The sequence below is a fragment of the Arachis duranensis genome, chromosome 10 (genome assembly GCF_000817695.3).
Source record: "Arachis duranensis cultivar V14167 chromosome 10, aradu.V14167.gnm2.J7QH, whole genome shotgun sequence".
NCBI classification, from domain to species: domain Eukaryota; kingdom Viridiplantae; phylum Streptophyta; class Magnoliopsida; order Fabales; family Fabaceae; genus Arachis; species Arachis duranensis.
The window spans coordinates 102872682-102899302 of record NC_029781.3 but is presented as its reverse complement, the minus strand read 5'-3'; the positions used below and the strand labels follow the sequence as shown (position 1 = coordinate 102899302).

Sequence of the window (26621 nt, the reverse complement as noted above, 5' to 3'; positions counted from 1 at the left end):
TATCACCTTCTACCTTCGATTCTTCCGACTCCGAGCATAATCGCTTAGTTGGTGTAATAGCATTTTCCAACAATTCGGATTTATCATTGGCAGCAACTTCATTGGAGAATTCAAGCAACAAATTCTGTACAAAATACCACGTTAAATTAAAGAATTCTTTCTAACCTTTGATTTTATAATTAATTATTAATTATAAAAAAATTAATTTCTAATTTTGAGAGAACAAACAAAAAAAATTATTTTTTGAACAAATACCTTAGCACCTTTTACTTTCTCCCCTTCAATGATTGAGGATGTTTTTGAAATTGGAAGCAAACTACCGGTGTAGTCAAATTCCTAAAATTATAATTAATTATTATTTATAAATTAGATACTACTAATGACCAAGAAAGCAAAAAATAAATTAATTTTTAATAGAAAATTTGAAAGTTTTTGTAAAAGCATATGTGGACCTGTTGCATTCACATTGGCCGTACCACCAGTCTGGAGTATCCATAATATGACTTATAGTATCCAAGACAATACAAATAGAATTCTGGAAAAAAAAATGATTTAAATTCCCTAAATTTGGTGAATTTTTTAAATAAATAAGATGAATAAACAAAAATAATCTATGTACAACGAATTTTAATTATTTTTTTCTCAATTTTTTTAAAAAAAGAAAATTACCGTATCGAATTCTTTTAACTGTTCGATGGTTTTGCCTTGATAAATTTTTAAGAATGCAGCCTCATTTGAAATTCTGCCAATATTACCTCTAGATTCTTCAAATCTTACAAAGTTAGATAAATAAAATAAAAAAAAATTATGTTAGATAACACACACGTAGTATGGAACTAAAGAATTAAAAAGAAAATACCCACCTATTTTTAAATTGGATGACAGTTGTATCTTCAAGATTGAAGAACATCTTTGTGCCATACATGGAATTTTGTAAAACAATCTTTTCTGAAAAATTTATTTTAATACAAAATGAGTAAAAATTCACATAAACAATAAGTAAAAGCTCACATATAAAAATATATTGTTAAAAAAATATGGATAAATATTACCGTTAAATAACTTCACTCTAACAAACTGTAAGACGACAACAGCTCCATCCTTACAGTCAGATCCCAGAAAAGTATTTAATTCATGTACATAGTTGCCAAGAAGTGCACACTCCATTATTTTTCTATATCAAATAGAATGTTTAATGTTAAAAAAGTAACTACCAATAAAATAATATCAAATTATATATATTTTATATTTTTAAAATTTAAAATTTAATAATAAAATTAAAATATCAAATACAATTTAAAAAATTAATAATTAATTAATTATTTTAAATTTGTAACAAATAAACCGCGGAAAGAATGCTTTTTATTATTTTTTTTTAAATTTGAATCTTTTTTTTTTAAATCAATCCGAAGTGATTTTTTTTAAAAAAATTTAAATTTAAATAATTAGACGTTTAAAAACGGTGGCTTTGAATCTAGAACATTTTAACTAAGCTTAATGTTAGTTAAGATACATTTGTTACTTATTAATATTAATAAAAATATTTATAATAAAATAAGTTAAAATAATAATTTAAAAAGATGAGATTAGTAAAATTTATATATTTATAAAAATAAATAGATAATTACCCATCATCAATCTCTAATTCGATAACAGTATATTTGGTAGATTTGCCATCCTTTTCAAGAGTCTTCGCATTCCCAATTCCAGCAAGATATCCAACAACATCTGAAATGATTTAAAATAAAAAAAATTATTGTCAATAAATTTGTTAAAAAAAAACGCAGAATAAATTATCAATAAAATAAATAATTATACTTTTTCTAAAATAATAAACTTACCAACTAAATAGGTGCAATCATACCCAGGAGTATTGAGAGTGTCAAAACTCACAAACTTAAATCCATATCGTGGGATACTCGACGATTCTGGAAGTCTGTGCACATCAGTACGTTGGTTTAAATTAACCACGTATTCATGATGTGTAGTCTTGAAGTAACCCTTATTGAGTCCAACACCAAAATATCTTATTTGGTAAGATATTCCTTCCTCCAGCAAATTCACGAATCGAGACACAAAAGCCTTCTTAACTGAGGCGTGTATTTTTCCTCCCTAGAATTAATGAACAAAAAAAAAAAAAAATGATTAGAAAGGGATAAGTAGAGAGATTTTGGATATATGAAAAGAAAGGGATTGATATACTTTAAATTGTGGTGCTTTACATCTCTCATAACTTATACTTTTATAGTTTCATCACAACTAAATTTTTTTAAATTTGGTTGACTTTAATTTAAAATTTAAAAAGTAACAAATTGAGTAAAACAACCCAAACTTAAAATTTGAAAATAACAACCTAAACAAATAATAATTTAAAAATTCTAAATTAACGTAAATCTTTATAGTAATATTAGTATGTAACAACTGAAGTATAATTAACGTAAATTTTTTTAAAACTCTAAATTTTTTTAAAAGAATTTATTTAGCTGCAATTTTAAAAAAATCAACAAAATTTTAAAAAAATAATGCTAAAAAGAATTAACAGATTTTTAAAAAATAGTGTTAAAATATAAAAAAGAACCATCTAAGTAAAATAATTTAAAATGTAAAAAATAACAACCTAAGTACAACAATCTAAAATTTAAAAAATAACAACTTAAATAAAATAATTTGAGAAAACAACCAAAACTTAAATTTTAAAAATAACAACTTAAACAAATTATAATTTAAAAATTCTAACATAACGTAAATCTTTATAATAATATAATAATATAATAATATTAGTACGTAACAATCGAAGAATAATTAACGTAAATTTTTTTAAAACTCTAAATTTCTTTAAAAAAATTTATGTAGCTGCAATTTAAAAAAAATTAAAATTTTAAAAAATAATGCTAAAAAGAATTAACAGATATTTAAAAAATAGTGTTATAATATAAAAAGAACAACCTAAGTAAAATCTAAATAAAATTAAAAAAATAACAATTTAAATAAAATAATTTGAAATTTAAAAAATAACAACCTAACTAAAATAACCCAAACAAATAAAATAATTTAAAATTTAAAAAATAACAACCTATGTAAAACAACCCAAACTTAAAATTTGAAAATAACAACTTAAGCAAATAATAATTTATAATTTATAAATATAAATCTAAAAATTTATAGTCACGACACGTAAGCAAATAAACTCCCAGACTTAACGTATGAGCGCCACGTCAGCAAATTGACTCCCTATTTGTATTACTATAAAGATAAAGATTATCAGGGCGAGTTGGATATTCATTTTTTTTTTCTACTTTTCTCTCTCGTGAAAAATAATAAATAAACAAAAACAAACGAGAACGACAGGAATCTTTCCCTTACTTGGTTGTGACTTCACCACATACACGCACATAAGTAACTGAAAAACCCAAAACCCTAAGCAAGTACAAAACACAAGTGCGCGACACAGAGAGAGGCGCCATGGATTTGCAGCAGAACGAGTTCGATCGCCTTTTGTTCTTCGAGCACGCCCGTAAAACTGCCGAAGCTGAATACGCCAAGAACCCTCTCGATGCCGACGTCAGTTGTTCTCTTCTTCGTCTTCTTAATTTTCAATACTTTTCTGTTAATTAAAACTTTGAAATGTCTTTTATGTGTTTATTTAGATGTGGTTGCAATTCTTGTGATACTTAAGGACCGTAATTTATATAGAAAAAAAAATTGTCTCCTTTAGTGTGTTTATCATCTGATAATATGTGTAGAACTTGACAAGATGGGGCGGAGCTTTGTTAGAGTTGTCACAATTTCAGACTTTTCCCGAAACTAAGAAAATGACCGAAGGTAAATTCTTTGCTCATTTTTTTGGCGAATAAATGATTTTTTTTTCGGGATTACATGATCCGAATCAAAGTATATCCATCTAACTCATGTTACTCTGCTACAACTAGATTTTTTTTTTCCAATTGAATTTGTAAATGGTAAGAATGTGGTTTAGACCTTTGTATTGAACTTTGATTATGGATGTCTCGCTGGGAGTGCAGATGCTATTTCCAAGCTGGAGGAGGCTCTTGTGGTTAATCCCAAGAAGCATGATACTCTCTGGTGCCTGGGAAATGCTCACACCTCTCAAGCATTCTTAATTCCTGACCGTGATGAAGCGAAAGTTTATTTCGATAAGGCAGCTGAGTACTTCCAGCAAGCTGTTGATGAGGTCCGTTCTTTGTTCGGTTAACTTTACTATGTGATTGGGGAGTAATGTGCTTATGAAAATGATTTGAATAATGAAGGTTTTCCATTGTCTATATAGGATCCTAGCAATGAACTATACCACAAATCATTGGAAGTGGCTGCCAAGGTATTCACCGCATTATAATATTTTGTTTGTTTCTATTTTATCTGCTTTACTTGTTGGAAGTGGCACGAAGTTCAATAATAGTTATCCAGTTCTCCTGCGTTTGAAGAAAAAGACCCTTTACAGATGCCCACATGGTACTGGGTCAAGATACCACAACCCCCAGTCTTGGCTTCCTTGTTCAGACTCCCATCAACATTGACTTTAACCCAACCATCTTCTAGGATAAGAGACTGAGAAAGTTGTCATACCCTTCCTGACCAATGAAGCCTGGATTTTGCAGCAAGAATGAAAACGTAGCATAGTGCTAAACATATCCAGTGGCTTCTCTTGAAAGATGAACTCGTTTCTGCGCCTTCAATTCCACCATAGATTAGCTAGAAAATTTTCAATAATTTTTTTTCCATCCATTTATAATATCTGAAAGCGTCATATTACATCAATGGTGTATCTATAATCCTCGAGAGCGAATACTCATATATTGAGTGCTGTGGTTTGTTTGCCTAACATTGCAACAAACTAAGTTGCTGTTGAATCTTGTAAAATGATCCTGAAATCTGCAGTTATCCATGATAGTATGAGACTGTGTGTTGACTTTTGGATTATTGATAACTCTGTAAAGACATGCCTGACTCATGAATCTTAGGATCCTCAACATATTCAATTTAAACCATATAGAACACAGTGGTCGATTGAGAATATGTATACTGGTAGAATACTGCACTCCTTTCTTTTTAATACTTGTTTTGGTGTGAGTATTGGGTCTCTTCATCTGGTTCACAAAGTAATTGAGTTATTGTTTGAGGTGTTCCTTGTTGGATTTCTCCCAGCTTTCCGTGCTTTTGGAGGTTAATTATTTTCTTTATTTGTATGTTATCTTTCTTGGTGATGTGTGTTTATCCTTTTCATTAATAACATGCTCATGTAAAATTCTCTGGTTGGCTAATTACTGGATCACTTCAATAACTAACATCGTTTTTCAAGGCTCCTGAGCTGCATGTAGAAATCCATAAGCATGGTGGCTTTGCTCAGCAGCAGTCAACTGGATCAACTGGAGCTTCTACTTCTGCTGGTACCAAGGTAAATCATTAGAAGTTTCCATGGGTAATATTCTGTATTAGCATTTGGTACTCAATGCAAATCTATGATTGCTTGACTTATTGCACACATATGTTGTAAGGTGTTAAATGGAATTTTCCCCCCTTTTGTTTTCATATTTTTGAAACTGAGATTTAATAACTTAAATTCAAATGTTCTTTTGTATATGAAATTATTCTCTGATGGTAAGGATGTATGTGTAGCCTTTTCTGTGGGCTGTTAAGGGAGCTACTGTTTGGCCTTTATTGCCCCTCTTTCTTGAAAATTGGTGTTTCCAAAGTCTTGATTTCATCATATGATAAATTCATTTCTTATTGGAAGAAGAGGAACTGTGTCTTAAGTGTATAGAATGATGTGAGAACCTATAGCAGTATGAGTAGGACAGAACAGTAGCAGCAGAATATATAGTTGAAATAAGTAAGCTAGTGAAGATATGGTAGAGAATTAGAGAAGGAATGGAGGTAGAAGCAAAGTAGCTGAATTACCTCTGTGAGTGTGTTATTGAATATAAGAAAATGCGACAGGAAGATACGAGTATCATTTGAGAGGCTATCACTCCCCTAATGGTCCTGTTCCATCCAAAATTTTGAACGAATTCTCTGTCAATCTTGTCTCTTCTCTTCAACTAAAACTGATTTTCCCTTCCTAGTCTCGTTCACTTCCTTTGGGTCCATAACAACCGAGTTCATGGGTTCTATACATGACTCCACCAAATTTATCTTGATTTTATATGGATTGTGGTTCCCTCACTAGCGTATTTGTGGCCTGTGGGTTTGAGATAGATTGGTTTAATGACCTTGTGAATGTGCAACCTGAAAGGGAAATATATGTTTATTTATTAATTTTATTATTCATTTATTAAAATGACTATCTCCGATCAATGTCACAAAAAATGTAACAACCTTTACATTTGTTTTTGACTACTTAACATGATCCTCCTCTTTTTGTCCAAGCTTGGGACTAACTATTTACATTTTCCATTATTTATATAAATAAGTAACTAATCTTCTATTAACTCAGCTCTTGACTTTCTTCTAAATCCAAGTCTGTTTTCTGCCTGGACCTTAGAATTTGCTTATTTCTTAAAATCTGCATGATGTCTTAATTCGTGTGCTACGTGAATTCAAGAAAGTATGCTAATCTGTTTTTAAACTCTCCTTCATATATGATTGTTACTCATTTGTCGCCTAATTTGTTTATTTTATTTTAGACTCAAAAGAAAAAGAAGAGCAGTGATCTGAAGTATGACATATTTGGATGGATTATTCTGGCTGTTGGCATTGTTGCATGGGTGGGGTTTGCGAAGTCGAACTTGCCTCCTCCTCCACCACCGCCTCCACGACGAGGGTAGTGATTTGAGTGAGATCTGATGCGTTATTTATCGGAGATTCCCATTAGAATTGGATCATGGCCTATTATTTAATTTTTGACAGTAGCAATGTTTTTTTCTGTATAACCGTTTCCATATTCCATCATATGAAGTTTTATGAGTCTGCTAGAGTTGATTAGCTAGCTAAATATGTCAGGCTCAGATCGTTCTATAGTAATTCCAAATTCATATTTCTACCAAGTTCTTGCAAAACCCACATTTTTAAGGAGAGCTGTTGCAAAACCTTCGTGTTATAGCAATTTTAATTTTAACTTTATCTTATTTTTTAGATGTCATAACAAATTTTTGTCGCTGTGAAATATTATTATTCACCAACACATCAAGAACAAAACTAACAATTATTATATAACAACTCACTACTCACGTTATGGAAGTAGAGGTGAAAACATGTTATCATTGTCGATACTGGATTTCCTCCTCTCTTTGATCCAATTTGGATTATCATTATGAGGAAAATGCTGGGCTAAAAAGATAAAGCAATAATTTATCGACTTATGAAATCTGCTATATCATAAATGGGAGTTTTACGATGGGCTAAGTTGTCTATGACGTAGGCTTTATATTCAGTAAGACTGTATAATGTTTTTGTATTATATTTATTGATAAATTAAATATAAAAATAATAAATTATGAAAGTTTAATTTATTATTTTTTTTCATACAAAAATTTTAGGAAAAAAATAGAATGATAAAATATATAATTATAAAAAATTAATAGAAATAATAAATGAAAAAATAATGTGTCACTTGTTAGTATTTTTGTAACATAAAATATACTAATTTAGTATTTTTGTATACGACATTTATATTTATATCTCATTTTTTTTTCTAAAGTTAGTAGTGAAGTTTGAATCTGTGACTTCTAAGTTAGTACGAGGAGATTATGTCATTTTAACTATAACTCGTTCGCTATTTATATCTCATTTGTAAAATATAATTTTGTATTTTTATATTCCTCTTTTGGTGTCCTGGTAAACAAACTTGGTCAAAGTGAGTATTTTTATTTTAGAGAAAAAGATAAATAGATCTTTGACTTTTTTGATCTGCAAATATTTAAGTTCTCGAAAATTTGAAAATACATTTAAATTTCTGACCTTTTCAAAACTTAGACATATTGATTCCTTATGTTCACTTGGGTCTATCAGACTCAACGTAAAAATCAAACGTGACTCACGTTGTACTAACTTGATTGATACGAATGCATACGTGAGAGAATTTTTAAAATTGAACAAATTAGACTAAAAGATCGATATATCCAGATTTTGAAGAGGTCAAGGACTTAAATGTATTTTTAAATCCTCAAGAACTTAAATGTTCGCAGATAGAAAAATTACGATGGATTTGTCCTTTTCTCTTTATTTTATTTTTGAAAAGTGAATTTGTTGGAGTCGCATTTTTTAAAAATGCAATTTGTTGGAAATTTGTTTCCAAAATATTTAGGTTAACTATATAAACGTAAATAATGAAATTAATAAAGATACTAATTCACATTTTTATTAATAAAATGTGTATGAATTTGAAATTAGCCGAAATTGTAAATTGATTTAACGACAAAAAGTTGGGGGGAAAAGAAAAAAGAAAAGCCGGGAGTGGGAGTCAATCTGGAAGTAAAATAGCAGTTTTTCACTTTTTTGAAACCCTTCAGCTTTCTGCAGAACCATACTCTTCGTCTTCGACGGTGTTTTCTGAGGTGGCGATTGAATTTCTCAACAACGACGCTATCAATCAATACTCTCAGTTTTTCCATCCACAAGCTTCATTCAGTTCTTACTTTGATTTTCGTTTCGCGGTAAGCGATCTTAGTTTACTTTGGTTATTCCTTCCAATTCTTAGCTAGAAACCTGTCTCTGATGGTGTGGGTTTATCTGTAGTTTGAGTAAGAATAATTGCAGAAAATGTAAATGACATTTAGCACAAGGTTCCCCTTGGTTTAGCTCAATACAAGTTAGTGATCCATTAGCACATCATTGTTTTCATTTTTCCGAATCTTCGAATCCTAAAAATGCCAAACACTCTCTGGATCTCAGCAGATTGTTTTCGTTAATAGTGATTGTATTTGAGTGTAAATATTTAGTGCTCACTGGATATAAGCTCAGTACCGAGGAGTATCTTCCTCAAGTTATACAAATCATTCTCTTCAAATTCTCACTCTACTCTTTTTTGTCTCTGCCGATTTCATAAATTCGGTATCAGAGCATGGATTCCAAAGATTGTCTTTCTCCTGTTGTTGCCATGGGTAGAAAGAGTGGGGAGTTATTTTTGGTTTCTGTCATGGATACTAAGGGTTGTACAGAATGAGTCTTTGCTGGTCGTGGGTGAAACGCCGGTCGGAGCAGTGGGTCATGTGATGCAGAAGCAGCATTGTTTCTGGGCGTGTATAGTGTTAACTTCTGGCGGTTGTTCAATCTCGGAAGGGCGGGAAGGGCGACACCGATGGCAAGGTTGGTTGGTTGGTTGGAGTCTGGCATGGGGGTTGGCAATGGCAATATTGGTGGTGTGAGAGAGGAAAAATATAGTGATTTTTGAAAACAGAAAGATTAGAAATGGATGTTTAAACATTTACAATAATATTTAGGCGGGAAATGATATTGTCACTTATTTTTTATAATGCCACTCCACTCATGATCACATGATTTTTTGGCATTGTTTGTTTGTATGAATTTATAAAACATTATCAAAATAGGAGTAATAATATCCATTCCCTATTTAGGCAGCTTGGTAATAATAATTTGAAATTATTGTTGTATGTTTCTATTGTACAATTGTGTTACATATGTGTGTACAAAATCGACATTAATGTATTGTATCTGAACTCACATCAAGAGCAAAAACTTAAGTATTTTGGCCTTTATAATGAGTGCATGCAAGTAGCTAGAAAGCAATTTGAATTATGATGCAGATGAGGATAATGCAGCTATTAACTTACCAGTAGATGCACATATGTCTGATTATAAAAATTAACATGGTGCTTTAGTTAGTTGTAAACTGGTAATAGTTTCACATAGTTAAAACCAAGATTGTTTCATTTATACATCTTATCTGTATGTTTAGACATGCGATTAGATAATTTCTAATCATTATTGGTTTCATGTTAATATGCAGTTATGGCAAAGAGAAAACGTTTGCGAAGTTCATTGAGGTTAGCATCTCAACAGCATGGTGATGTTCTTGCTTCCACAACAAAAGCTCCAACCCGTTATTTGAGACCAGATCAGGTTCCATTGCCACCAGTTCAGGCTCCTACAAACTCCTTGCCAGCTAATGAAGCCACGCAACAAGCAACAGGTCTGCCTTCTGATTCAAATTACATATATATGTACAAAATCTACTTAGTGTACTTAAAGTAGATGCACATCTGTCTGAATATAAAAACTAACATGGTGCTTTAGTTGGTTGTAAACTGGTAATAGTTTCACGTAGTTAAAACCAAGGTTGTTTCATTTATACATCTTATCTGTATGTTTTAGACATGTAATTAGATAATTTTTAATCATTATTGCTTTCATGTTAATATGCAGTCATGGCAAAGAGAAAACGTTTGCGAAGTTCGTTGAAGTTAGCATCTCAACAGCATGGTGGTGTTCCTGCTTCCACAACAAAAGTTCCAACCCGTTATTTGAGACCAGATCAGGTTCCGATGCCACCAGTTCAGGCTCCTACAAATTCCTCGCCAGCTAATGAAGCCTTGCAACAAGCATCAGGTCTGCCTTCTGATTCAAATTACATATATATGTAAAAAATCTACATTAGTGTATCGTATCTTTATTCATACCAAGAGCAATTACATCAATTCTTTGGCGCTTATGGTGAGTACATGTATCTGAGTAAAAAATAATTAAGATGGTGCTTTATTTGGTGGTAATAGTTTCACATAATTAAAACTAAGGTTGTTTGATTTATGTATCTTATCTGTATGTTTTGACATATGATTTATATAATATCTAATCTTTATTTTATTGCTTTCATGTTAATATGTAGCCATGGCCCAGGTTAAACGTTTGCGAAGTTCATTGAGGTTAGCTACTCAACAGCAAAGTGATGGTCCTCCTCCTATGGCGAAAGCTCCATCCCATTCTTTGAGACCAGATCAGGCTCCCTTACCATCAGTTCCAACTCCCATAGCACCAGATCAGGTCCCCTTATCACCTGTTCAGACTCCTGTAAACTGTTTTCCAGCTAATGAAGACCCACAACATGCGTTAGATCAACCTACTGATTCAAAGGTTGCACGTGGACGCTCTGTTGGTCGTGAGTCTACAGTAGGTTGGAACGTAGAGATAATAGGTATATATTATTTGCATTTATTATTAACTTTTTGACCCAATTTGTTTGTCCCTCATTTTGGTTGAGTAGAATATTTCTTGTTTTTCTCTTAAGACTCTGAAAACGTTCATAAGAAAATCAAGATCAAGGTTAAGGAAGTTAGCAATCTGCCTAGAGGGGAGCGGATTATTGTAGAGTTTGATGATCAGGGTTCAGCATATGGTCAAGCACAAGGTTTACTTGCTGGATACTGTGGAATATTGGCAGCAAACTGTAATCTCTTTCCAATTAGTTTTGAAAAGTGGTTGGGAAAAACAGGCATGCCTAAGACATATAAGGATAAGTGCTTTGATACACTCATTAAGGTAAAGGTGATATATATATATATATAGAGTGTGTGTGTGTGTTTTATGTATATTTTATGTATGTTATTATTGGACTACATAAATTGATAATAGAACAACCTTTTGTTTTTGTATTTTTCTTTTTGTCAAAAGCCTCGATTTTATTTTAGGACTTCTGAAAGCATTGCTTATAGATATTGCAATCAAAGTATAGCGAAGAAATGGGCAACAAGTAGACAAAGGATATGGAATGAGTTTTATGACCCAGCCCAGAGTAGAGATGAAATTGTTGAAAATGTGCCAGTGGGCATTCAAAGAGATCAGTGGACTGCTTTTGTTGATTACCGTCTAAAACCTTCAACAATGGTAAAATTCAAGTATTTTCATGAGTTGATTATTGTTGCAACTGAATATTGGATTATTATCAAGTATACTAATATTTTGTTTATAGAAGCTTTGCAGAAAAAATAAAGAAAATCGAAGCAAGCAAACTATTCCACATACTTGTGGAGCTAAACCTAACTCAAGACGAAGGCATGAATTGGTAGCTACGCTATCATAATTTGTGGTTTTACGAAAGTTAAATTTCTAATTTGATTTATTTACATTGTTTCCTGCTTAGTTGCTAGAAACTGGAGAAGCTCCTAGTCGAGCAAGGATGTACATTGAAACTCACAAGAGAAAGAATGGATCATTTGTGAATGATGAGGCAAGAGCTGTAGTGGTAAGCAGATAATGACTTCTTACATCTTAACATTTAAATCCTACAGTTTTATATTCACTTATTTTGAACATTCCATGATTATAGGAACAAATTAAATTGAATATGAAACAATCAAATATTCATGAATCTCAAGTGTCACCTGATGATGCTGTTGGTAAAGTATTGGGGCCTGAGCACTCTGGTAGAGTACGATGTATGGGCATGGGAGCAGCTCCTACTAATACATTCAGGAATGTTAGGAGGAGTCGACTTACTGGCATTGTCGTGCCTTCATCTGATGTTGCTGGATCTTCTTCCCCAACTTACACAAATTTACGGCATCGGATGACTCAATTGGAGATAAAGGTTCAAGGTTTAACAAACGTAATCAAGGCATACATAATATCAAAAGAAGGAAAGATTCCTGAAGAATTGGCGGGCTATTTTCCTTCTGAAATAGAGGTACATAGATTCTCAATACTAACTATGACTCCATGAATTAGATTGTTTGAGTGGTAATAGTTTGATTGCATTTCTTGGTTAAGATTTCCTTGGTTATCTCCACATAGCATGGTTGCTTTGGCCTTGTAAGTTGTAATAAGGTGTAGGTGCTTGTTCAGGGTTGTCAAATCATTTAAGCAGTTCAGGCTTCTGTTACACTACCATATGTAGAAGTATAGTTTTGTATGAATAGTTTAAGACCAGATCCATAGGTAGACTTGATTGAGGACTTCCTGGAAAAAAAAGAACTCCCCCAGGATCACTAGAATTGTCAGATGGGCAGAAAGCTAAGCAATCCTCAGTCCTTAAAGGATCAGATTCTGTTGAACTGAATCCACCTACCAACCATGAAGAATTTCTACTCTTCAATTTATACTACAGAATAGCCAATATAATTTTATTACATGCATACTTTATATAAATCATCCCTCAAGCTCCAATCAATTATTAACAATCAATCCCAAATTAGTCATAGTTGATTTCAGGTCCAACCCTTCCTTTATTGTAAGATTTTCCTTAACAATTGTGTATACTTTTAACGATTGAGTAATAATTGCCTTTGCAACTAGCAAAAAAAAAAAAACGACTCTCCAGTCTAAAGTGGTTTGATTAGAAGGGAGAACAAAAGCACAATGAAACTGGTCCCAAGCGTCTGGATATTATTCAATATTGCTTTCCTTCATGAAGTGGTGGATTCTGTGTTGTTCATATTTGTTTTAAATTTGAGTGTATCTTACTCATTTGGCATTTGGCTATTAATATTAGTGGAGGTTGAGGACCAAGATTTAGCTTTACTGCTTTACTAAGTGTGCATCATTCTTACTAATTCACATTTTGATCACAGGCATCTTGATGTTCCTTTTGCTGGTGGAAATCCCTACTTAGATTTTCTTTTTAGTTAGCAACTAATTGAAATAGTAAATGACATACTTGGAAATTGTGACCATTGTTTAACAAAAATCTGTGGAGTAGGAAGCAAATTCCTTGTCACTTATTGCAGATATTATATGAGTAATCCTTTTTGTTAGTTCCTATTATTTTTAAATCCTTCCTAGACATACCAGGAAAGCACACGTCTTTTTCTCTCTTAAACTTCTCATTAGTTAATTTCTTTGAAACTCTAAACTTCCTAATAGGGATGTGCTTTTACATCATGACTGATTTTCGCTTATTTTGATGTATATAATCACTGTTAACAAGTTTCCCTGTGCTTCAGCATTATTTCATAAATGGATAATGTTTTTGGTATTTTATTTCTATTTATCGAAGTTAGTAAGGGAGAGGGGGACCGGTGTCAAACAGGTAAACCGCAAAGCTAGTTAACTGCATGAAGAGACAATGTTGTAAATAAATAAAAATTTAAATTCATATAATCTATCATGAACACATTATGTTATTTATTGCTTTATTCCGTTTCCAATTATTCTTCCAAATGATGTATCTGTTAATCTTTTTTTCAGCCTGATGATGTTGGGAGTGAGTCTACTCCACGTTTGGATGCAAGGAGATCGGCAACATCGTCATCAGAAGGGAGCAATTCTAATAATGAAGCACTTTAATATCTCAAAAGAATCGGTTTGCAACACACTAAGTAGATGTTTAGTACATGTACTTGGGTTTTATTTTACCGTTATGAATTTAAAGTTGCAATTTATAAGATACATGTTCAACTTGTAAACCAAATTAACTATAATAGTCACTTGAATTCTTCGTCTAGGATGGTAAGGAAACTCCTCCATGCTATGTTAATATATTTTATTTCCTCCTCTGTTTTTGTTGTGAATGGACTGCGTGTGCTCCATTTGGCCTTCATGATAAAGGTTGGTCCTTAGAGGTGTCACTATTAACAAATTGTATATACCTATGTTAAAAAGTGTGTATTACATATACCTACGTTTATATAGTTTAGTACTCACAAGCAATATGGTTGTATGATTCATAACTTTACAGACTTGTGATCTGTCTTTGATGTTTCCATGCTTTTGATTCACAATACTTGGTTAGATTGGATGCATTGATTGTTTTTCTTGTTTAGTCTTTTGGTAACACTGTACTCTAACTTATGCGCAACACTTTCATATTCTTTTGTATGAATTTAGATTTTGTTGTGGTTGTAACTTGTAAAATAGTTTTGTTTGATATATGAATTAATGAATATAAGACGAGTGCTATTCTTTTAGTTTTCGGTTTTACGTATTTTTATCCTCACATGCAAAAAAAGCTGTAATAAATCAGCTAATTACGCAAAAGCTCCTACGATAATTATATTTATCGGTGATATTATATGTACAAGCATTTTTATAATTAAGTTTAACTAAGTTGGCATAAGTTCAGCTGAAAAAAAAAAAAACACGCACGCACGTTATCATTTCTTTTTTTTTGTGCTTCTGTACAGGGGTGACTATGGGTAGCGGGTACCTAGTTACCCATTTGAATCCGAACCAATTAAATTAGTTTTGGAACTAACGGGTAATCGGGTCTAACCGAATGCGAACTCGATCATCTATTAATTAAATAAAAAAATAAAAAATATATATATGACTTTTTTATTAGACAAAGATTATTTACTATTAATATATTTGGATTTTAATGAATTTATTTTTAATATATTTGGTATTTAATATGTTTGGATTATTTCTATTGATGTTACATGTTTATTGTACTTGTTGAATTTTTAAGATAAAAATTTGGTTTTCTTTTTTTTATGAATTTTAAAGTGATCGGGTACCTAATTACCCGAACTGAACCAATCCATTCTTAATCGGTTTGGTTTGGTTTGGGTATATATACAAAAAAAATACAAATTCGAATCAAATCGAACCAATTACATTTTGATCGATTCGGTTTTAATTTTACGATGAACCCGAACCAAATCGATCCGTGCTCACCCCTATTTTTAGACGGAAATTTATGTTGCACAAAAATTTATTAATATAGCAAAATGCAAAAATTTTGTACACATAATATAAACTTATCAATATAGTATAAAAATTGTTGTATATAACACATAAATATTTATATATAGTACATAAATTTTTACATATAGCAAAATTGTATTGTGAATATATTTTATTAGTTGAGTAAATTAATCTTACAAATACATGGTCCTTCAACTAAGATTTTTTTGTATAAATCATGGGCCATTGAGGAAACTCATCAAGCCCATTCTTTTAGCAGCAACTCAATTCCCCTCACTTCCCTTCACTTCACTTGTAGAGAGCCCTACATTTTCCTTTGACTTGTTTGGATTCGAACGTCTTACTTCCATTGAAGATGAATGGCGTTGTTAGAGCTGCTCTGAAGAGAGGTCATGCCCTTCCAATCTTCAGTCAGCAGCAGCTCAGGTGCTTCTCTACTGGAACTGTGCCGCCGCCACACAATCCAACAAATCCATTCCTAGAAAATGCGAATACAGGTAAACCGTTTTATTCAATTCCTTCATGGCATTTCAATTGTGTTCAATTTCTGTTGGTTAGTATCATTCATTTCTCATATAATTCTAGGGTTATGTATTTCGTTAGGGGGCGTGTGGTTTGCCAAAATCCTTTCACATTACCGAGAATTGTGCCCTAGGTTTTTAAGTTTCCCCAAGATTGATTCCCAGAAATATGATAATATTGTTTGAAAACCGTACACCAGCTGCAATAGTAGAAGTTATAGTTTGTATTTGTATTAGTATTAGTATTAGTATTAGGAGGTTCCTTGTTTTTGATAGAGTAAATACCCTTTCCGGTGCTGAGCATTTGTCCGAAGAACAAAACGACCCTTCACAATTTGAGAATTCCTAATCAGCCCCAATTATTCAAGTAATTGGTCCAAATGGTAAATGGTGGCCTGTCGATGTGTGCTTAGACCAATGAATTGAACGGTTGGCGACTGGGTAGGGATTTTTGAATTGTGGAGGACTGTTTCCTTTGGATAAATGGTCAGTGTTGAAAAGGACATTTACTTTTTTTTAATATTTACCCTCAAATAGGAAAAATGGGAATTGATAGGAACTTGTATGTTTACCCTCATGCATTTGAGCATGTAAATTGCTAAAACATACATTCCAAGAGTTTATAGGTTTGACCGTTTGAGAATCATAAAAGCATGTAGTTGTACACAAATTTGATAGGTGGTAATTTCCATTGATGTTCGTTGACATGCTTTATCAGTTAATCCTATAAGTGCTTGCAATGTGCCTTATGAATACCTGTTATTGATTCTTAGATGATGACTGTGCTCCTTTCACTTGTTCTTCTTAGGGTTGGCATATGGTAGGATGCTTGGCATTCATAAAAATACACTGAAAACAGATGTCATTAACTTCCTCGAAGGTTTAAATTTGACTTTGGAGGATGTTAAAATGGAATACACCCGGAGCTTTATTCCACGTGCAATGTAATGTATTCCATCTTCTTAAGTCTTGATTTAGGGGAATTGTTAAAGATTTAGCATTTTTGCCATAGACATGTTTGGATAAACAGTGGGCTAAAATTATGTGAAATCATGTTATGTTTGGATGCAATTATTGCCCATCAAAGTGATTAAATTGATTTCGGATGAATAGAAGGGAAAGGCAAAGGTCCATTCCAATGTTTTCCCGTTACATTTCATGAGTATTTTATTACTTTCAGATTGAATTTTTTGTTATCACCAGGATGGTGCAATTCCCTTCTCATAATGCCATGGATGAAGCTGTAAGGATGATTAATAGGAAGGGTCGCTTGTACAAATTGGAAAGGGTATGCTGCTCTGCGTGTAGCCTTGGCAAGGGGGAAAATGATTATTATATATTTGGCTATGCTTGGAAAAATGTTGATTTACTTTTTGTTCTTTTCGTCGGCATCAGGTCAATCGTGAAGAATGGGATATTGTAACTCCCTATAATGGAAAAACTGTAAGTATAATTGTGTTTTTGTCTTTGCTTATCTGGTTTCCAGAAATATTAGAAAGTAGTTATGTTTTGATGATGGGTTCTCGTATGTTAGCAATACAAATAAACAGCCCTTCATACAACATGGAACCGTCAAGATTCATGACCAAGCCGGAGCTGCTTGAATCATCACATCTTACTAATGATCATGCACGTAACTGCATTGTTGTTAAAATATATCATTTGCACTCCCACTGTTTTCTCCCGCTTTACAGCACATGATTGTATTCGTATTTGCTAATATAGCGAAGGTGTGAGTCCGATATAGCAAACTTCATAATTAGATTAGTTTAATTTAGTTCTTATCCTTCATTTTTTACTTCTTTTCTTTTCCCCTTAATATTATGTTTTTAATTCGTTGCCATTCTGTAATTTGGCCCCCTGTAAATGTTATAGAATAGCATTCAGTACTTATAAAGGTAATTTTTTTTTTCTTTGAGCTTATAAATATTTTAAGAATCTCCTTTTGATTCTTACAGGTATCATTCTGCTGATTAGTGATTAAGAACGAAAACATACTGAAAAAATGAGGAAGAGTAATTTTAAAGGGAGTAAACCAAAAATAATCTGTCCTTATGACTTCATAGGGATTAAAAATATATTTAAGCCTAATTTTTGCTTTTAGTAAGTGAAATTTTTAGTGGATCTTTTTTATGGTGGTGAAGTTGTCGTCAGAATTAATTATCTGCTTTCTGTTTTATGTAGACTTCTCTTGAACCACCATTCTTATTTAAGTGTTTCTTAAATTTGATAGATTCTAATTCAAGGAATTCCAAGGAATGCGCAGTTTGTGGATATAGAACGCATACTGTCTGGTTGTGAATTCGATCATTCCTCCGTCAATATCTTTACAAGGTTAATGTCATCTACTTTATAAATTCATTTTATGTTAAATGTAATCATTCTCCCGAAATAATAGGGTTCCTGCATTTTCAGACTTAAACCTGACTCCTCAGAGCTCAATAGAATGGCCACAGTACGTTTCCCGTCGAGGACTCAAGCAATGAACGCATTCTTAACGAAGAATGGGTCGTACTGTATAAACAATCGCATTTTGATCCAAGTTCTCCAGTAATATTCCCCTTCCTGGCACTAGTTTTGTTACATTGGTATTGCTTTGATGGAGTAAGCTTAGGTTCAAAACTAGTAAAATTTGTCCCCTTTTTGTGTTTTTTTTTTTTTTCTCTTTAAATATTGAACTTCCCAGCATCACTGGTTTGTGGTGATCTCAGCACCTGAGAAAATGATCTAGTGTGGCAATCTTTTGAATAAAAACGCCTGACAAATCAATAGTTTGGTAAGTTCATTGATCAAGATTTTAGTTTTTTTACGTATGTTTCTTATCTTGTAAAAGTGCAATATTCAACCAAGTATCAGTATTGCTGTGACATGAAAGTTAGATTGGATGATAGTAGATCAAACTGGGTGTAAAACAAATGGAAAATGATCAGTTATCGTTATTTAAATTGCTTTTTGTGACGTAAAACTTGCATTACTTATTTGTTGAAGCATGGACTGCTGCAGTTCTTTAAATATGTACGCAATGTAACTCATGTAATTATCGTATGTAAGAACAACCTGAGATCTAGCTTACACTCGGGCTCAACTCTCAAGCAGATCATTGCTCTGCTTTTTTACTAGTGATGATGTTGGAAAAATTATATCCCATAGCAGGCATGTTGGAAAAGAACCAAGTTATATTATATTAGACTTTTTGGATTTTAAGTTAACTTAAAGATTATCATATAAGAATTAATAGATATTTAGTGGTGCATCCGATTATTATTAATATTATTATTTTCATGAAATTTGTTTTGGACTTTTAAATTATTTGTATTATTGCAGAGAGAAGGGTTCAATTTAACCACTAATAGATGATGTGACAATTTGTACCTAAACGTTTCAGCTCTTTTGATGTAAACAGAACAAAACTATGCAAAGTGAACAACAAATGAATAAAGTAAAAAATTAATCACCATTGAATTTATAATTTTTATCGAACTTTACTAACTTGATTTTAAAAATGATTAAACTTTTTAACTTTTTCACTTTACCCACTTCTTTAATTTAGAAAAACTTCACCAATTTGAACCATATGGAATTTTGGTAACCTGAGCTAAAATCTTAAAATTAAGCCTGCCAACGAGATGATCTAAATTCTAGGATCCAAGCTCAAGTTATACCAAACACAAATTCGATTTGGCTTACTTCCATCCTCGTGTCAAGAAACAAGCAACAAATAGTTATGGTTCTTCAGGCCACACCCCCTTTTCAAAGTCTGGCTGTTTCATCATATTGGTGCTTTTAGAAAAATAACATTCCACCAAACTGAACTGCAAACAGTGAATCGGGAACGATACCATTTTTTTCATGATAGGACAATTAGCATCACTGCAACTATTTGTTCTCAGACTGACTCATACAACATATATTGCATTACAAAAGGTGCAGCATTGGTTCCAGCTGCATGGAAAGCTAGCTACTTCGAAAATTCCCAAAATACATCTTCACATGTGTCGCCAAAATGGAAGAATGATTAATTAAACCTGATACTGCTGGCATCATGTGCTTCCTGGTGCGTCGCTCCCTGATGCCGGTTTGCGATTCAAATACCTAATAACAGCATCTTCGACCCTGTCCAAGTTGTCAAACAGCATGTAAAATATCATGTTGAACTTTTTGTATTCACATTGCGGAAGGAAAATGTCATGAAGATTGATAACTTGCTTATGAACAGAAGGAAAAGCACCTTTTGCATTCTAGCCATTTGAAAATGAAGTGAAATGAAACATCCCAATGGCTAGATAAGTCCAACTAAATAATAGTCATAGTTTTGTCACACATCATTCACTTGACAATTTTTTAAATTATTGATTAATAGACTATACATCATTCTAAAGTAATATCTTTAGGTCAATCATTACCATGTCTAACATCATAGAAGAGAAATGCAGATAGATAAAGTAAACAAATTAAATTGGCAGATACCAAAACACTAGACAAGAGATAGATCAGAAGAAAGAATGCTCGTCTCCTACGGTGCTCGTGGATTTTTCTAATGATCCCACATATCGATTCATCACATAGCTCAATCTCTTTGTTCTTCTCCACATTGGCCAATAGTACAGACAACTCCCTCTGAATAGGAAATGGAACATCAACAGTTACATCATAACAAGCAGTTCCAGTTGGACAATTTCCCGAGAGCTTGATCTTATGCTCCAAAAGTACAGGCTGTGGAGGAAACAAATGGTGTGATATTTTCTGTGAAACCATAGTAAATTTCATCTTATCTTCACCAAATACTTTCTGCAGAGGCTGATCACAGTGAAAGAAAGAAGGATCACTTGGATTTTGCAACTTCCTGGCCTTTACATAATGCCATATTGCAGCAATAATTCTAGGACGAGTATCAACCTCAATACCAAGAACCTCAGTCAATGCTGGTGAAAGCTTAAATTTCTCGGGGACATAATTCATTTCCAACCGTATTGTTGCCGTAAATTCCTTGTCCCCTTTCCTCTTTACTTCAAAACCTTCCTGAGGAGCAGAAGATCGAGAATTCTCCCACTGAATAATGTGGTTATCGGGATACAGTCTCTGATCCAAAGAAATCGTTACTCTCTTGAAGAAAGCTGAGAACTTTGGATACAACGGAGACGACTTCTGCACTACCCCAGGCTGATCAGGGTCTACGCCATCTTCCAATATCCTCCCAACTATCTTCAATGTCCAAGTAGGTGGCTCGGCATTTGGCTTATTAGGAATTGTGCGAATTTGATTATTAAAAGTGTTGAAGACATATATGCGAAGAGTCTTCTGAATACAAGGTGGATTTTTAAGCGCTTCCTGGATGTCAACCTTCTTCCTAGCAAGCGCAGCATCAACCCGAGACTCAAACTCAAGAAGCTGAGTATACAGAGCAGACTCTGGCAAGATAGCAGCTACTTTATCCTGAAGTTGCTTCTCAGGGACCTTCTGTTTCTTCCTTCGAGCAGCAGGCGTTAGTTCCATCGGTCTTAGAGGCGAGAATGTGTTTGGAGGAGAATACCCTACAGGGCGAATAGGGGGTTTCAATGGGATCCTTTTACCACTCATATTGCCAGGTGTAGACACTGACGGCGATGACACCCCCAAATTCCCCAAACCAACAGACTGGCCTTGATTTAAAGCCAAACTCTGAGCCTGCAAGTGAGCCTGGAATTGAGCATGAACAGCTGCTTGGGCAGCATGAGCTTGAGCTGCTTTGGACTGAGCTTGAGCAATGGCGTGTGCTTGGGACATTGGGAACTGCCCTTGAAAACCAGCAGCAAGCTGTGCTTGTGCTTGGGATTGTGAGAAACCAGGGTTTCCGGGGGAGGGCATTGCCGAATTTCCAAAGGAAGCCGACGACGACGGAGCCCCAATACCCTTAGAAGGATTATTATTGTTGTTGGTCGACATCACTATCTAAAACCTAGTCAACCAGTCTACAGAAAAAGCGCTAAGAAAAAGACCTAAACCAAAACCAAAAGAAAAAAAAAATCCAAAATTCAAGAGTTGATCTTAAATGGGAACACGGTGGGCGTGTATACAGACCGAATTAAAAGTATAAAAATCATGAATTAGCACATAAGTCGTGGATTTGGGTTCCAAAATGAGATTATTTAAGGAATAGAGTAGGGTTTAGGGTTTACCTCGATCTGGGATTAGGAGGATCCAGTGAAAAGGAGACTAGTGTTGATGCAGTGGGTAGTAGACGGAAGAAAACAGAAGGACCATCAGAGAGACGTAACCGTGGAGGGAGAGAAGGAAGAAGGAAGGTGAATATGGAGGTTTGGGTTGCGAGAATCGCCGAATTCCGAGGTCAAAGCTCAGTCAGTGATTAACGCTTCCTCTAAAACGATGTCGTTAGCTATTCTGCTTATTAAAAGTTTTGAATTTATTATTCAAATTTAATTTTGATACACCACAGTTTTATCCGTAACCAATTAAGTAATATTACGTTAAAGACGGCTTTATTTCTGAAAATTAAACACAAAATATACTAATTCAATATCTATAGATATAATATTTTTATTTATGTTTTATCTGTTAAACACAATTTTGTATATTATCTCTGTCTCATTGTCCGGTCCATGTAAACAAATACGACGAAAAATAATTATTTCTTATATTGACAGTATAATGATAATCTAAAATAATAGATATAATTAGATAACTGTATAAAATATTTCTACTACTAAAATATCAATTAAATTCTTATTATCATAGAATAAATTGCATTCAAGTATTAATATTGTGTTGGATACCGTTTTTAAAATAGAAATATGAAAGAAAAAAATCATAATGGATTGTGTTTTTTAAATAAGAAAATCTTTTAACCACATTTTTAATGATTTTTTATCAATATTATTTAAATTATTTGATAAAAAGTCTCTACCTTATTTAGCTGCAATAAATACAAATTATTCAATAAATTTAAATGGATTAAGTAGTCAATTTATTCATCCGACTTATTTTTAAATAGAATTTATATTCACCACAGATTAATTTTTTTAGTTATTTGGATGGAAAATATTATGAGAAAAAAAAATATTGTGAGACAAAAAATGGCAATCATTTCTTTAATAAATTGTTGCCTAATTTAACTCTTATTCCATCATCCTTTAGGCTGAACAGGATAGAATAAAATATTGAGAATGGGACAAGATAAGATACTGACAGGCAGAGACACAAAATTTTATATTTTTATATTCTGTTTGATGATAAACTAGAATAAATTATGAAAATCCAATTTATTCTCATTTTTTTCATTCAAAAAATTTGAGATGAAAAATATAATAATAAAAATATAATTATAAAAAGTTAATAAGAATAATAAAAAAATGAAAAATAAGTTATGTCTTTTGTTAGTATCTCCGTGTCTTTCCTATCAGAATGGATACATTAATTCAATATCTCTGAACACATTATCTCTTTCCATATCTTTTCTATCAAACACAATTTTGTATCTTTGTGTCCCTACCTCTATAAACAAACGCAGCCTTAGCAACTTAAATTCATTTTAGACTCCTATTCAAATTTCGTTAGTTCTACCTCCAATTTGCTTTTTAAAACATTATGCATTATAAGATAGCTTGATTGTTCGAAGTGATGTCCTAGTGAATGCATGAACACTCTTCAAAAAATGGTCACACAGTCACACTAGAGGTTACTAGGCAGTACAACCATATTTACACAATTCTCTTAGCCCTGAAACAGGTTCAGGTACCTAACAACATGCTACCTTGTCAAATATATGACACATGAGAATTCCAGAGGCATATCAGAGGATTCCGGAACCCAAATGAATTGTGAATTAGTACGCCATGCCCTACGTGAACAAATTGGTGAATACATGAAACTATGAAAAATAAAATAAAAGGCAGGTAGGTTTAGAATTAGAAGGTTGAATCTTATTATCTGATTCTTTGGCTTTTAAAGCAATTATTATACTTCCTTACATTAGTTTCCCTAGAAACAATGATCAAAGAGCATCAGAATCTTGAACCAAATTCAACCTTTCAAGCTAACATCACAGCACAATTGCGAATAAAAGGATTCAGATTTGTGCTGCCACATACAATTCTCGTCCACTTCAATTTCTCAATTCTTGGATCAGGGCAGCAAGTGTAAATAGTGAAAGCGCAACCCGAAGAAGAAGAAGAAGCAGTAGCACCACCAATAACAAGGAGCTCATTCCCCAGAGACTTAAACGCCACACCCCATCCTCCTCGTGTATCAGCTCTCACCGGCACCGGCCCCAATGTTTTCCATGAATTACTTTCCTTCACATACACCTTCAGTTCATTCGAAGAAGCGTCCAGCGTGTAAAGCTCGTTGTTCGCAACCGCCACCAACGGCGGCGACCGGGAACTCGGAAGAGGAATGTCTTTAAGCATTCCGGGAATCAAGATCCAGGTATTTTTCCCCTGATCGAAAAATTCCCCGGAAACAAGATCGTTATCATACTCATCCCGCCCTCCAAGAACATAAAACCGGTTGTCCATGTAACAACCGGAACAAAACTTTCTCTTTTGTTTCATCTCCGGGAGCCGCTCCCAGGACCGGCTCTCGGAGTTGTATTTCTCAGCAGAGCTGAGAACTTCCTGGCAAGTTGTGGTCTCCAAACCACCTGCAATATAAGCAAATATTCCTTTCGTCGCCGAGGCGAAAAGGCATCTCGGATTAATCATTTTAGGCGCCTTGAACCATTTGTTCGTAGCCAGTTCAAATCCCCAAACAACCGTGCCGTCGATCTCCTTACCGGAGACGAACAGATTAGTCCCGGCGGCGAAGGACTCCTTGTCGCCAAAATCAAAACTGTAGTCTGATGGAATCACTGGAATCTTCTTGAAGGAGGTAAAACTGGAGTTGAAGGACCACCAGTTGCTTTCATCGCTCGCGATGAAAACAACCGGTTCCTTCAACCCGATCTCTCGCCGGATTCTGAAGACTTCACCGGTTTTTAGGAATGAGAGGAACTGCTTGTTCATACAACAGAACTTCCAGTGTTCTGTTATCGGTAATCTTGCAAGAATCAAGGTCTCAAGCTCATCGCTTAGACATGGAATCTTATAGTCAAAATAATCTGCATCCTGAGATTTTTCGTCTGAGGAAGAAGTAGAACCGTTGCCACTAGAGTGTGACAATTCAAGAATCCTCATCTTTTCTGATGACGGATTATGGCGACACAAGCAAATGTCGCCAATAAAGCTCCACGCAGGAAACGCTTTCCTGTTCGACATAACCAATTTCTTTTTCTTTCTGAATTTTTGACAACTATCTGAAACTGAAAAAAACAAAAAAAGAAAAAAGAAAAAACAGGTCAATTATATATAAATACAAGATTAAAATTTAAGAAGGAGAAGTAACGAATTGATGTAACTGAAGTGAAGTGATGTCACTTTCAAGAAACAAAGAATGTTTTGTTAGTTTCAGAAATGAGATATAATGGATATGAATATATTTTTCTTAATGGATATTTAAGATTTTAGAATAGAGATCTCTAAATTTATGTTACAAAAAATAAAATAAAATAAAATAAAATAAAATAAATGCTTACCTAGGAAAATCCCAAGCAAGAAAAATTAGGAAGCTTTCATCAGATGATGGGTTGAACCACATCAGAGATTAACGCACAAATATTTTTTGTGTTTTTTGGGTTATCAAAAAGTTTATGCATATGCATATTCATTCAGATTTGCAGAACTCAGAATGTGAAAATAAAAAAAAATAAAAAAAAAGATAGTGGAGCTATGAACATTACAAGGGTTTAAGCATATTCATTCAGATTTGCAGAACCCAATAGAAAAAAAAAAGTGCAAGAGGGGACATATGAAACAAACAAGACAAGGCACACATATATAGTGATAAATTAAAAAAAAAAAGAGAGAGAGAAAAAAGACCAAGTCAAAGAAAGGATTAAATGGAAGAAAAGCGTTACAGAAACATGTTGTGTAATTAAAACTTATAAAAGAGACGTTGGAGGAGGAAGTATTATCCTAGTGAGAAAGATGGAGAAAAAAAGAGAGAATAAGAAGCCATTAATAATCTGAGAAGAGAGGAGATCCAAGATAGAGAGAGACACCCTCCATATATATGGTGAATTGAAGTTAGTACACTTTGACATGTGTTTGAAGATTAAAATTTAAAATACACTCAAGAGAATCAATATTTTAATTAGCACCTGCATCACCATCATGGCCACTACCAACATGCATATTTCCATTTTTTTATTTAAAAAAAAAAACACCAAGGGCTTTTTAGTAAAGAGGGAGACACTAATGAGAGCTTCCTAGGTAGCTTCATCACTCCAAACATGAGAATCAAAAGGGAAAAATAAAATAAAATAAAATAAAAATACTATGCATTAAATGTTAAGTGAGTAACTACTTTGTTTGTTTTTATAATTTTATTAAATTTTTAATTAGATTTTTATATATTTTTAATTAAATTTTTATATTAATTTTAATTTTATAATTAAGTAACTTTTATGTTAAAATGTTAAAAATAATAAAATATTTTTTTTAAAATATATGTGATAAAAAT

At 33.0% G+C, this 26621-nt stretch overlaps 6 protein-coding genes across 6 annotated transcripts in view; 3 read left to right on the top strand and 3 right to left on the bottom strand.

The window, feature by feature from the left end:
- Positions 1-3464, bottom strand: part of LOC107471593 (uncharacterized) — a 3866-nt gene extending 402 nt beyond the window's left edge. The window contains exons 1-8 of the mRNA XM_052255736.1: positions 3387-3464; positions 1842-2112; positions 1629-1728; positions 1053-1174; positions 864-948; positions 670-772; positions 256-336; positions 14-124 (exon numbers count right to left, since the gene is read on the bottom strand). Coding sequence (XP_052111696.1) covers positions 14-124; positions 256-336; positions 670-772; positions 864-948; positions 1053-1174; positions 1629-1728; positions 1842-2112; positions 3387-3464 — 951 coding nt within the window. The remainder of the gene's footprint in view (positions 1-13; positions 125-255; positions 337-669; positions 773-863; positions 949-1052; positions 1175-1628; positions 1729-1841; positions 2113-3386) is intronic.
- Positions 1-7089, top strand: part of LOC107471602 (mitochondrial import receptor subunit TOM20) — a 24788-nt gene extending 17699 nt beyond the window's left edge. Inside the window, exons 2-7 of the mRNA XM_016091096.3 lie at positions 3418-3561; positions 3744-3822; positions 4023-4192; positions 4289-4336; positions 5318-5413; positions 6642-7089. Of these exons, the coding sequence (XP_015946582.1) occupies positions 3463-3561; positions 3744-3822; positions 4023-4192; positions 4289-4336; positions 5318-5413; positions 6642-6782 (633 nt within the window). The 5' untranslated portion in view covers positions 3418-3462 and the 3' untranslated portion in view covers positions 6783-7089. The remainder of the gene's footprint in view (positions 1-3417; positions 3562-3743; positions 3823-4022; positions 4193-4288; positions 4337-5317; positions 5414-6641) is intronic.
- A 1299-nt stretch (positions 7090-8388) lies between these two features.
- LOC107471598 (uncharacterized) lies at positions 8389-14604 on the top strand. The gene is made up of 10 exons (XM_016091090.3): positions 8389-8609; positions 9923-10105; positions 10339-10521; positions 10799-11104; positions 11198-11448; positions 11581-11793; positions 11879-11971; positions 12050-12151; positions 12236-12592; positions 14092-14604. Exons 2-10 carry the CDS (start codon positions 9925-9927, stop codon positions 14188-14190), a joined length of 1785 nt encoding a protein of 594 aa, XP_015946576.1. The 5' UTR covers positions 8389-8609; positions 9923-9924; the 3' UTR covers positions 14191-14604.
- A 1182-nt stretch (positions 14605-15786) lies between these two features.
- LOC107471599 (uncharacterized) lies at positions 15787-19015 on the top strand. Its single transcript, XM_016091092.3, has 6 exons — positions 15787-16046; positions 16879-17014; positions 17274-17358; positions 17466-17513; positions 18304-18404; positions 18486-19015. The coding sequence occupies exons 1-6, from the start codon at positions 15905-15907 to the stop codon at positions 18622-18624; spliced, it is 651 nt and encodes a 216-aa protein (XP_015946578.1). The 5' UTR covers positions 15787-15904; the 3' UTR covers positions 18625-19015.
- An 829-nt stretch (positions 19016-19844) lies between these two features.
- Positions 19845-22445, bottom strand: LOC107471594 (SWI/SNF complex component SNF12 homolog). Its single transcript, XM_052255735.1, has 3 exons — positions 22226-22445; positions 20538-22045; positions 19845-20308 (listed from the first exon to the last, which is right to left on the bottom strand). Exons 2-3 carry the CDS (start codon positions 21990-21992, stop codon positions 20111-20113), a joined length of 1653 nt encoding a protein of 550 aa, XP_052111695.1. The 5' UTR covers positions 21993-22045; positions 22226-22445; the 3' UTR covers positions 19845-20110.
- A 1519-nt stretch (positions 22446-23964) lies between these two features.
- Positions 23965-25799, bottom strand: LOC107471591 (F-box/kelch-repeat protein At3g27150-like). Its single transcript, XM_016091084.3, has 2 exons — positions 25636-25799; positions 23965-25362 (listed from the first exon to the last, which is right to left on the bottom strand). The coding sequence occupies exon 2, from the start codon at positions 25316-25318 to the stop codon at positions 24095-24097; it is 1224 nt and encodes a 407-aa protein (XP_015946570.1). The 5' UTR covers positions 25319-25362; positions 25636-25799; the 3' UTR covers positions 23965-24094.
- Between the last annotated feature and the right edge of the window lie 822 nt (positions 25800-26621).